The sequence below is a fragment of the Ptiloglossa arizonensis genome, chromosome 2 (assembly GCF_051014685.1).
Source record: "Ptiloglossa arizonensis isolate GNS036 chromosome 2, iyPtiAriz1_principal, whole genome shotgun sequence".
Classification (NCBI taxonomy): domain Eukaryota; kingdom Metazoa; phylum Arthropoda; class Insecta; order Hymenoptera; family Colletidae; genus Ptiloglossa; species Ptiloglossa arizonensis.
In genome coordinates, this window is record NC_135049.1 from 7048914 (window position 1) to 7060701 (window position 11788).

At 33.1% G+C, this 11788-nt stretch overlaps 2 protein-coding genes across 6 annotated transcripts; one reads left to right on the forward strand and one right to left on the reverse strand.

The window, feature by feature from the left end:
- The first annotated feature begins 1392 nt into the window (after window positions 1-1392).
- LOC143155324 (MYG1 exonuclease) lies at window positions 1393-4089 on the forward strand. 5 transcript variants are annotated; one of them, XM_076327936.1, is made up of 7 exons: window positions 1393-1640; window positions 1699-1902; window positions 2063-2158; window positions 2242-2475; window positions 2551-2752; window positions 3225-3397; window positions 3477-4089. In XM_076327936.1, exons 2-7 carry the CDS (start codon window positions 1790-1792, stop codon window positions 3646-3648), a joined length of 990 nt encoding a protein of 329 aa, XP_076184051.1. In that variant the 5' UTR covers window positions 1393-1640; window positions 1699-1789; the 3' UTR covers window positions 3649-4089. The 5 variants fall into 5 exon arrangements, with proteins under 5 accessions (XP_076184051.1, XP_076184048.1, XP_076184050.1 ...); XM_076327933.1 differs by having other exon boundaries at window positions 1393-1596; window positions 1677-1902; XM_076327935.1 differs by having other exon boundaries at window positions 1393-1596.
- Window positions 4090-4262: 173 nt separating this feature from the next.
- On the reverse strand, window positions 4263-10997 carry LOC143155162 (uncharacterized). Its single transcript, XM_076327584.1, has 4 exons — window positions 10950-10997; window positions 6696-6865; window positions 5548-5874; window positions 4263-4928 (listed from the first exon to the last, which is right to left on the reverse strand). The coding sequence occupies exons 2-4, from the start codon at window positions 6705-6707 to the stop codon at window positions 4731-4733; spliced, it is 537 nt and encodes a 178-aa protein (XP_076183699.1). The 5' UTR covers window positions 6708-6865; window positions 10950-10997; the 3' UTR covers window positions 4263-4730.
- Between the last annotated feature and the right edge of the window lie 791 nt (window positions 10998-11788).

Genomic DNA, 11788 nt, shown 5'->3' on the forward strand with positions numbered 1-11788 from the left:
TAATATTAGACGATAAGATAAATGCTTGTGTTGACGAAACAGTACTAGTATAAAGATGAACTTGTTTTTTTGTTAACGCAAACCTTATTGTTGTATTTGTCATATCTTTCTAATTAATGAGACCAAACACGATATAATTTAAATCATGTTTACTTATGTATTAAACAATAAATGCCAAAGAAATCAGATTTTACCAATTCCAACCCTCATTTGATCGCATTGTATGACTATGATAAGTATGTATGAATAGAAGAGAGACTTATGTCACTTATTTAATAAGTGAAAACTATTGAATTAATATCATTTGCTAAATGAGTAAATATCATCAAAATTATGTCATTTTGGTCTCATTTTAATCAGAAAGATCTTACAAATATGTCGATAAAGGTTTCATAGAAAGAAAACTTTTTTAAAATGTGAAATTAAACTTCGGCGACTGCTTCGATGCTCAGTCCCTCTTTCTTTTTCGTTCTTTGCCGATGAGATGTTGACACAGGTGTAAAGTTTTATGGCTGGTCCTTTTTAAATGTCGGTCCCAAGACTCACATTTATCGAGAAAATACTGCACCTGGTATACCAAAACAATAGATACTTACGCTCGTTACTTCCCTATCCCTTACACATGGGATTCGGCTTATTTCTCTGAGTACGTTGGTACTTATGTATTATTTGTTCATGATAAGAAGGCACAATGTGTTTACATCCCCACTCCAGTAGCAGTAATCTATTGCTGCTCTTACGAACCCAAGCAAGAATTACCGTTGGTCGAAGACGACGACAAAGATTAACGGCGATTCGAGCGAAGCCGAGTGAGAGAGAATACAGCGGCATTGGCGTAGTTTTCTAATAAAAATGTTAGTTATTAAGGAACAGAATGATTTCGTTCCTGTTTAGATACTACCATTGATTCGATAAGTTTCTCGTAATGAAAAAATGAGTTTAATTTTATAGCCGTCTGAAGCGGTTAAATCATAGGAATCCGATGCAGCTGACTTTGTAGTTTTAGTATCGCTTTCTTGATTTAATGTTAAATTTATTATAAAACAAGTTCCAATAATTGGGACGTATGACGTAGAAAATGCAGCCGTTTTGGGCTGGTGACTCGTTTTAATACTAGTATGACTTGTTTTTGTATAAATTTTAATTATGTAGAGTTCATCTTGATAGAAATAAATATAAGCGGATTTATATTATTTTTAATAAATGCAAATTAGTACTTTTCGCTATAAATAATTTTCAAAATATTAATGATTATTTCGCATATTAAATTGTATTCATTCTTGCATTACGAGTAGTACTTAATTCGTAAGCAAATTATTCTATTTATGAATACTTAACGTTTTTATTGGGCGCCTACACCTATGCATGAATTCATTCTCACTCAGCTTGAGATCCGCTATTGATTTTCCACCATTGACCAATAATACTTACCATACAGTTATCGATGGTGACTAGTATCCCGAGTACTTTTTATAGAAGCGTAATTTTTAATCATTAAGTATAGCATATGCAATTTATGATAAGTTGATCGCAGGACGTGTAATTTCTGACTAGTCTATATCGGTAAACATTGACGAATCAAGTTTCTGAAGGCATGTATGTTCTAAATAATTTAATAGGAAATCAAATTTTTCAATTAGGTGAGCTTGTAAGTTTATAAGTCTTTTTAATAATAGTAAAATTTAATATGATACACAGAATTTATAAAACGGTTTTACGTTCATCAAACCTATTTGCTATACCAAGATTTCTAACCTATGCACAATCGAAATCGTGGAACTTCGTGACAATGCCAGAATCTATAAAAATCGGAACACATGATGGTACCTTTCATTGTGACGAAGCACTTGCTTGTTTTATGTTGAAGTTACTACCACGATACAAGGATGCAGTTGTTGTGAGGTAAGATTTTATGTGACTAAATATAAGGTACAAATAGACTCTGTCAAAAACATGTTCATAAGATCATAGGACACATAATGGAGTGCCTTTTGTTAATATATTAATCATGATATTCTGTAATTTTGGATCACTTTTTATAATATGTATAATATGTTTGTAGAACACGTGATCAAAACATTTTAGATACTTGTGACATAGTAGTTGATGTAGGTATGGAATATAATCATGCCAAGCTTCGTTATGATCATCATATGAGGTACATTTAAACATTTTATATTGTTTGTTTATGTTTTCTTAAAGCTAATATATTTAATTAAATGCATATATTCTACAAATTAGAGATTTTAAGGAGACAATAAGTACAGTTATAAAAAAGCCTGGTTATGATGAGGAAGTAACATTAAGTAGTGCAGGTTTAGTTTATTGTCACTTTGGACATGAAATTATTAAGAACCTAGTTCCAGAAGCAAGTGAGAGTGATATAGAAACAATATTTAAACAAATATATAATACGCTTATTAAAGAAATAGATGGAATAGATAATGGAATTTCAATCTATAAAGATGGATCTCTGTAAGTGACCGATAGGAGTGCTATGTATTTATAACAGAATTAATCACAAATGTAATGCATTATACTCCTTTTTAGGTATTCTATTGTAACTGATATATCTTCTCGCGTGAAACTTCTAAATCCTGCATGGAATAGTAAAAATATTGATATTGACGAACAATTTTTTAAAGCAGTTGAATTAGTTGGCCAAGAATTTATGCAACATATAAATTTTACAACATATGTTTGGTTACCAGGGAGGTCCATTGTGCAAGAAGCTATTGAGAAACGCTTTGAGGTGAATACAGCAAAACTTTGATGCTTTACTCATTATTATCAGTTTACAATTAATAATGGTATTATTGATAATATGTTTAAAAATCAAAATATACAATCAACGTGTCTTTGAGGTGACATTTACATTGATTTGAATATAATGACACAATGCTTGAATAAGCTGCAAGTATTACAATAACTTATCTATTGTTAGATATGTAAAAATGTATCATAGGCCTTTCTTTAGTGTAATATTGTATAAGAGTAGTTTCATCTATGTTTTACAACGTCCAAAAATTAATTTAGAATATTAAAGTTAGAATATTAATTTAGAAATATTAAAGTTTATGAAGTCGTACAGTCAAACTTGTTTTATTGCTTACAATGATGGTACAGTATCTTACAATGTGGTGTTGCAATGCTAACAATTTTTATAATTTTATTATACATGTAAAATAAAATGGAACATATAGTAAATTTACAAACATTTACAGGTTGATCCAAGTGGAGAAATAGTAGAGATTGGTCAATACGTGCCATGGGTTCAGCATCTGCTTACAATAGAAAAAGAATTGAATATACAACCTTCTTTGAAATATGTAATTTATAAATCTTCTTATTATCGAATCCAATGCGTACCTATAAAAAACGGTAGCTTTCTGTGCAGGTATGTGCGGTCTTTGCAACTTATCTAAATGACAATTATGTAATCTTTTAAATTGTTAATACGTACTTCTGGTTTATAGATTATTTTTGCCAGAAGCTTGGGGAGGTTTGAAAAATGAGCAGCTTGAACGTGCCTGTGGAATTGAAGGTGCCCGGTTTGTACATTCGGAAAGATTTATCGGTGAACATTCTACCAGAGAGGGTGTAATAATGATGGCACGCAAAGCAATTGAAATAGGAAAAGCTTTATAATGTAGAATGTAGTTAACAATTGTATCTTATAATTATTACTGTAGTATCGGATTTTTGGCGTTCGCTTAGGCCTGCTTCGAGCGTAGGCCTAAACAAGATAACGCGCGCGGTTGGACTTGAGTTAAACTAAACATTTGGCGCCGATCGGTCCGCTAGCTTTCCTGGAAGGCACGAGTATCCTTTACGGGGGGTCTTGCGCGAGGACAACAGTTATTTGGGGGCTCGTACGGGGATCAATCACTCAAAGATCTCTTCTCAAGTGATTCGAAGAGAGAAAGAACAACATTACTATTATGTACTTTTAATAAAGAATATTTTGTATTGCATACTATGTATAGTATATATAAATATTTTTTTATATTTACAATAAATATGTTCAATTTTGTGCAAAAAAATGTAAATAATAAGAAATTAAAAACGACTATAGTTTGTAGCCTGCACTGAATATATTTTCTTACAACTTTAATTGATGCATTACAATAACAATATATGTTCTTACTTAAAAATTTGCAAGATTGTTTCAAAGAAAATACGTATTTTAATTATATATTTAATGTGGTCTATTGGTTAGTACCATTCATATAGTTTCACACATCTAAAAATGTTTTAGCATGTTTAGCATCCATCAGAATTTTGTGTAAATAATTTAAAAACATATTGTTCGTAGAAACAAAAAGTAAAGAATGTAAAATGAATGTGAATGTGAAACAAGCATTTGTGTTAAGAAAGTATCTCAAAGAGGAGAGTTATTTATTACCAAAGTTCTATACATAAGATTGATATAAAAATGGCACATTTTTCCTGTCTCTTCTTTCGACTAGTAATTGTTCATGTATTGTATTAATAATATTTTGACTAACACGATGTTGTTTTTATATCAGTTGTTAAGTTACAATCGTTTTTTCTTCTACTCTACTCATTTCACGTTTCAATTATTCAAATAATCAACAAAGGAATCGAAAGTAATGACAAGTTGCAAAAGTAGTATACTTTTGTGTCAATGGTAAATGATGAAACATAGTTTTACTATCTATTGCTACATCATTGGTGTTCAACATTTTCCGAGTATTGCTACGAACTAATTAGAGTTTTTCAGCAATTTTGTTGGCCTGTTGAGCATGTACAGCTAAATGCGCAGCTTTTGCTTCTGCAACTTCTGGGGTATCTATGACTCTACCATCAGCACCAAGAGGGGCACCATATCCGTATTTATAGGCATAGGGTAATGAAGAGTAGACCAGAGCGCCGTATGGATACATTCCTAGTTTCTTTGCAGCTTCCTGTAGTGCATAAATTATAAAAATCTACATTGACTTCGTACTTATTATAAACATCAATATTTGAGACTTAGTTAAATATCATTGTTCTCTTCAAAAATTAGATTTTCAGTTGATCAAGTTATCGTTACATATTTTTAATAAGGAATATTAGAGTGACAAATAAGTTCGTGGTCAACTTAAAATAGAAATTATTATTCATTCTTTGAAATTAAAGTAGAGATTCTATCTGCAGACCATTTAATTTAGTAAATAGTTACTGGACTTCAATATCACTTTTGAACCTTACCAAATATACACACTAATTTTCATATCTCTGTTATATTCAAAAACTCTGAATTTAATATGTAACAATGTTATCTATTTTTCATACAATATCAAACAACAATTGTTATTGACATGGTTGACATATAACCATGCCATATATGTACTTAGAGATTCTAATTTTGCATCATAGCATATTTATTAAATTGTGATTATACTTATTAGTACTACTACTACTACCCTCTGTTACACTTGAGAATAAGCTATTGAGTTTGAGTGCTACTTGGATTATGTATGATCCCATTACTTTTTGTTAATAAAATGTTGAATTGTTTCATAATTTGTGTTGCACAATTACCAAAGCATGAGCGGCAAGATGAGCAGCTTTCGCTTCCGCGACCTCAGGTGTATCGATGACCCGGCCATCAGTGCCGATGGGTGCGCCGTAGGTAATTGTAGGCGCATAAACTCGAGTTAGGACTGGCACATGTGCATATCCAAGCGTATTCCTGGCTGCTTCGTACGCTTGTGTTGAGAGATGTGCTGCTTTCGCTTGTGCCACCTCTGGCGTGTCCAAAATTCTTCCATCGTAAGCTAGGGGAACGCCAAAATAGCTGTAGGACACCACCGGCGCCAGGTATCCTGGTTCTGCGATCGCCAAACCGCAGAATACCGTGAAGATGATCTGTAACACGTGAGAACAATTTTTTATCTTGTAATAGATTGCTGAAAAATGATTGCGAAGCAATTTTTTGAGTTTATTTGGAATTTATTTCGATTATTTGGTATTTATTGGCTTTTGTTCGATGCTGTGAATAGAGTAGAAAAATTGCACAAGTTGGTGAGGATACTTATTCTGTGAAAATGTGGGACATTGGTGTGTCAATGAGTCGAAAGAGTCACAGAGGATTCCAATAGACATTATTAAATTACGACTATTGATTTTTGTTTCGATGATTAAACATTGTTTTGTGTAGTTTTTACGTAAGAGTTAGATTTATGTTTGTTTAGTTAACTTTAGAAGAATTGAAGTACGATAAGAAGGAAGAACCGAAATACAAAAATTAGTAAAGTTAGAATGTGTTAATAGTATACTAATATTCTAATACAAAATCTTTTATGGTGTTCAGTTTTGAAACTCGAAGTTTAATGCAAATTTAATATTTCAGAAAGTGAAATTCAATGTCAGTGGTTAACATTGACCAAAACGTTAAATTTTAATCAGCAAGGTCTAATACAAAACCAACATTACAAAGGACATAATTTGATACACATTTCAATAGCACAGATTTGATACAAACTAATATAATCAATTGTCATATATAAATTATCGATCTCAATAACTGTTAGGAGTCCATAATCGGACAGAAATAAATACAAGAGAATCAAGATATTCTTTTCTCCCCTAAAGGGGGAGTCTTGATCTTGTACCAAAAACGTGAAGTTAGTCAACTTGGCGATATTCTTAGAGGTTTTGAAAAGTTTATGATAAATTTAATTACTTACAAGAGATTTCATATTTAAGAGCGCTGCTGGATGATTAACCAGTATTCGCCCTAAAGCATCAACGGTTATGTTGTATCCTGTCCAAGCACGGTTCTCCTTTTATATATGTGAATCTGGTAGGGAGTCGTCGACCCGTAGGAGGGGACCACACCCTGAAGCAACTGCTGCACCTGAAGTGGTGACATTGACATTACGTTCGTAAGGCCCTGTCGCTTCTCGTCGCGAGACGCGTCTTTCAAAGGGTCTTTCCTTTGGAGAGGTCAGGTGCATGGCCGTTGGCAACTAGGCTTCTTCGTTGACCCTCTTTCACCGCGATCAATGAAAAACTTGCCAATTCGAGAATGCTCCAAGATGGATAAAAACCCTTCTCGAGGATCTCTTTGTGAGTTTCTTGGTGATCATTTTATTGGGGAAGGTCGGGGACTATGCAGGTGAGCAAAAATTACCGAACAAAGTAACACGTATCCAGGGTAACTTAAGAAGTGTTTTTCTACAATCAGCAGTTATACTTTCTTGTTGAATATTTATAATAATTTTGCTTTCGATGAGAAGTCTGTTTACTTCGACAAAAGAATAATCATTAGAGTTCCAAACAGGGTTTGAGAGAAATTTGTCGAGGTACTTGTCTACAAACATTTTAGGGAGCTTTTTATTTATGTATTTATTATTTAATTCTATTTTATCCGTTCAATATTTAAATGTTTCCACACGTAGCAGTTTTTTCAGAATGTTTAATTCGTGTTTGATGAATTGTTGAGTGGAAATACTGTTCGATGAAATTGTAGTAAAGAATTGATTCCTATACATTATTTAAAGTAATAAACAATAACGTCTTGTTATTATCTAAAGATTTAATTTGCATACATAAAACATGTATTTAATATAAAGATTAAATACTCTTTTTTTATGCTCATCGTATCGGATACTTTTAGTAAAAATTTTGCAGAAGAAGTTTATAAATAATAATTTGTGATTTTATGAATTTTTCAATTAAAAAAATGGAGAAAATAGAATTTCTTATGTAATTTTACAGAATTAACTTGTTATATTACGAATTTGGCCAGTCAGAATTGTTTAGTAAAATATTTGCACTTGATTGAAAATACAATTCGTTTTATACTTTTTGCTCGAAAATATTCAAATTAAAAACTTTTCTGATTCTTCTGATATTGTTATAAAAATTTGAAAAGTTTTTAATTTTATTTCCGAGTCGTGAACAGTTCTAATTGAAAATTAGAGTACCCCGTTTTATAGAGTAGGAAAATTATAACCAGTGCCATAAAAAGTTATCAATTCTTTTGCCAATATCAGTAATGATACTTTTAGTAATTCATTTTATATTAGCAAGTTCTTCGACAAACCAACACTTTCGAAGTGGTAATGTTTCTTAACACTGATTATTATGTACTTAGTGACTCGTTTCTGCATTACACGTTGCAATCACACCAATGAAAGTGTGTTTAATAAAACGTAAATGTGTTTAATAAAATCTCAAATTGTAGGTAATGTTATCGCGAAGTGATTTCTCAATTATTCCATGAAAGCGACCTCGACGTATTCTGAGAGAAGTTGCGGATCCAGGGAAAGAACAGGGCCGAATTGCAATTATAGTGAACGAGTCAAGGAATGAAGAAAAAGAGGAGAATGTTGGCACATCGATCCAATTGAAGGTTGTCGCGTCACCTTGGAATAATCAATCGCTTCTGAGTGACCGAAACAAATCTTTTATTCCGCATTTTGTCTCAGATCGCTTTAAAAAAGAAACAAAATTTGAATTTTACATTCACTTCCTTTTCTCACGGTGTGTAATATTGTATATCTTTTTGTACAGAGATATTTTATACAACGCAACTAAAAGATAAGATTCTAATAAAAATTTTCCTCATCTTTTTAAAGAATTTAAAAATCAATTTTTTAATCTTTATATTTTATGTAATATATATTATTTGCATATTTTATTGCCAATTACATGTTTCATATGGTATCCTTTATTTGTAAACACATAGAAGGAGCTGGTTTTCAGCAGCAGTGTGGTGCTATTTGTTTGGTTGAATTGGAAACGTCAATCACATTTCAAGATCACCAAGTTTTTTGCTCGCAATTGAGTATTTCTTTATTTATCTTTTAAGCAAGGTTTTTAGGACAAGTGTAATGTTTTATGATCCAAGGTTACTCAAGCTGACCAAAGGTTAGTAACAAAAAAGGATATTTCATTTGAAAAATTTTATTCCACCTCGAAATAATTCAAAACTGTTTACGATCCACTGTGCCACAGGAGCATTTAACAGATCTATTTATTATTGTTTATCGAAAATTACATTATAAATAGTTTAAATATTAAGGCTTTCGTGCCCAGGGAAAACTGATATTCAATTCTGTTATTATACAGGGTGGTCTACACGACATAATTTCGTTATGAATGCGGTTAGAAAGAAATTTGCAAAGAAGAAGACGAATGTTTTAAAGTGTACTAAATTTGTAGACATGCAACAATTCTCTTATTTTTATTTCTCTTTTTACGTCATTCTACGTAAAAAAGTACACATTTCGTACAACACTTTTCAATTGTTGTCATAACTGAATCAAGGTGAATTGAATTAGCCACAATTGGTTCATAATTTTTATCCTTTTCGAAAAAAGATATTTGTTTAAAGAACGAGAGGATTCGTTTCGTGTAAAACAATTTGCACTTCCGCTTAAAAAAATGATGCAATTATTGAATACACTGTTGCACTTTAAAAAAAAAATTTCCTCCTAGAAATTTAGTACTCTTCGAACCATTCATCTCCTTCCTTTGCCATTTTTCTTTAATTGATAACGAAGTTATGACCCGAAACAGTCACGTAGACCACTCTGTCTAAACTGATATTTATTTATGAAATCCTTGCGCAATGTTCAACAATTACTTTGGTGTCCAGTTACTTTTCATCTTCTTTTCGCAGTGAGCTGTACTCATATCGTGCGGTTACTATAATAAATATTATACGATTATCGATATTTTCACTTCTTGTTAGTAACTACTCGGTAGGGTAACTATTGTATATTCGCGCAATGGTATCGGTTCCATTTTTCTTTTCACAAGAGCAAAGTATTATTTAATCGCGCGATCGCAGCTGTTATTTCGAAAACTCACCGTACTTTCGACAGAAACCGCGATCATGCAAAAAGTCACATGGGTAATGCGGCGACGAGAGTTCCAAAGGATTTCGATCAGATGAATTCCTCGATGGAAAAAGCGCAGCATGGTTGCGCGAATCGCATGACACTCAATGACAAACAATACCATTTCGTACGACAGGGACCACTCTAACGTCATACCGGTGACACCAATAGGTGTCACGCATGTACGCCTCTGACCACGCGTGTATACTATTTACGTAAGTTCTCCCTCTGCGCGCAATCATGTTTCCCGAGATTTTGAGCGATAGAATCTCAACTGGTTACAAAACTCACCAGCCCTGCCATTGAGTCAATCGATGTTAAGTCACGCAGAAAAACCTCACAGTTCTTACTGTCAATTCCAAACTTCTTACTGTCAATTCCAAACTCGCAACAATTGGTCAATGGAGGAGGGTGAGGATTAATGTGTTCCAAAGACGCGATGTGCCCCAAAAAGAGGTGATTTTCTTTCTTCTATCACAAAAGATGACATCATTTGCCCGTGCTGTTTAAACTTTCTGAGATGAATCAATGGCGACGCTGAGTACAGTAGAACTGCTATTATTCGAATGGTCTACGATCAGTATAGATACGTTATTATTTAGGTATTTTAATCTTGGAAACGTATGGTTTTTTGACTATTGGACTGCGTTGACGACGCAAACTATTAAAATAATAATAGTAATGCTTTTATTATGCCATATACAAAGTACATATGTATCACAGAGAGGTAGATATGGTGAGATTTATAATTTACTACTAACTCTTTCAGAGGCGAATTATTTTGTTCTCAATGAACAAAAATTCAAATCGGAATTATACAAATATGAATATTCAAAGATGTTTCGTTTAATAAACCTTGTCCATTGAAAAAGAACGAGAAGACCTTCTGTCTAACTGAAAAAGTTGTTTAAAATAAACTTGATTTGCAATCTAATCGGTAACTTTCGTATTACGATACTTAAAATAATTTATTAGGTGAGACAAAGAAACATCTGCTTTGTTTTCCGATATATAATGTTTATGAAGGGGATATTCGTCGAAACACCAATAATAGAAACAGCTTTTTAGATCGGGTACTATACACAAGCATACCTTATTGTGCATGTATTAATTCACTCGAATACTTTGCGTAGAGGTTAGGAACTGTCAACTATCGTATCTGTTCAACACGCCAAGTTGTTGAACTATACGCGACAAAGATTAAATGACTCGATAAACGTAATAAGACCTTTATGTTGCGAAAGTCACACAAGGGAGACACACCGAGTAGCATCTCAAGAATTCGTCACGCGAAGCATTCGAAACGTTCCAAGAATGGCAAGAAAAATGTGTCACGTGTCACACGTCGCCTCGGTCACGTGGGCGGTTTAATAATGCTCGGATTGGCACGATAGGATGTTCAACAAAAGCCCTTTCCACGAAATCCCAAGTAATCTCGACACGCCCGACGGAGCATTGTCTTTGACGTTGGTTATCTTTATCGGGACCAGCGTGGACGGTTAAGGACCCCGTTAAACGATCATTGGGCCGGTATTAATTGGCACCGTGGTCTTTTATTACGTGGGCAGCAACGTCATTCTTAAGGCGCGGACACCAGAAAGGAAGCGTTAAAAATGACAAGTCGTTAAGACGATTTTTAACGATTTCACGGTGATTAGAATGGTATGATGAAAGCGAAGAACGTTGGTAACGCGTTAATCGTTTGGTAACGAAGGTTTTACGAACACTAAATAATGGTACTGCACGGTACCGCATCCATTTGGAAGATATCTTGTTTCATTATTAACTCCCAAGTTTGTACTTTTAAATAAAACAAGAAATATCAAGATTTCTTGATCCGTTTGAGTTTTATTCAAAAAGTAAATCGACCGATGATGATTGGGACCTCTATTTAAGATCAAGTATAAGAAAATATTTAAGATTCTGATTGA

Bases quoted from the DNA above. Each gene is read 5' to 3' on its own strand.
- LOC143155162 (XM_076327584.1), bottom strand. The intron at 4,929-5,547 runs GTAATTGTGCAA...TATGCACTACAG, and splicing joins ATCTTGCCGCTCATGCTTTG to GAAGCTGCAAAGAAACTAGG.
- LOC143155324 (XM_076327933.1), top strand. From the start codon at position 1,688: ATGATACACAGAATTTATAAAACGGTTTTACGTTCATCAAACCTATTT. The intron at 2,753-3,224 runs GTGAATACAGCA...AAACATTTACAG, and splicing joins CTATTGAGAAACGCTTTGAG to GTTGATCCAAGTGGAGAAAT. The intron at 3,398-3,476 runs GTATGTGCGGTC...TCTGGTTTATAG, and splicing joins AACGGTAGCTTTCTGTGCAG to ATTATTTTTGCCAGAAGCTT.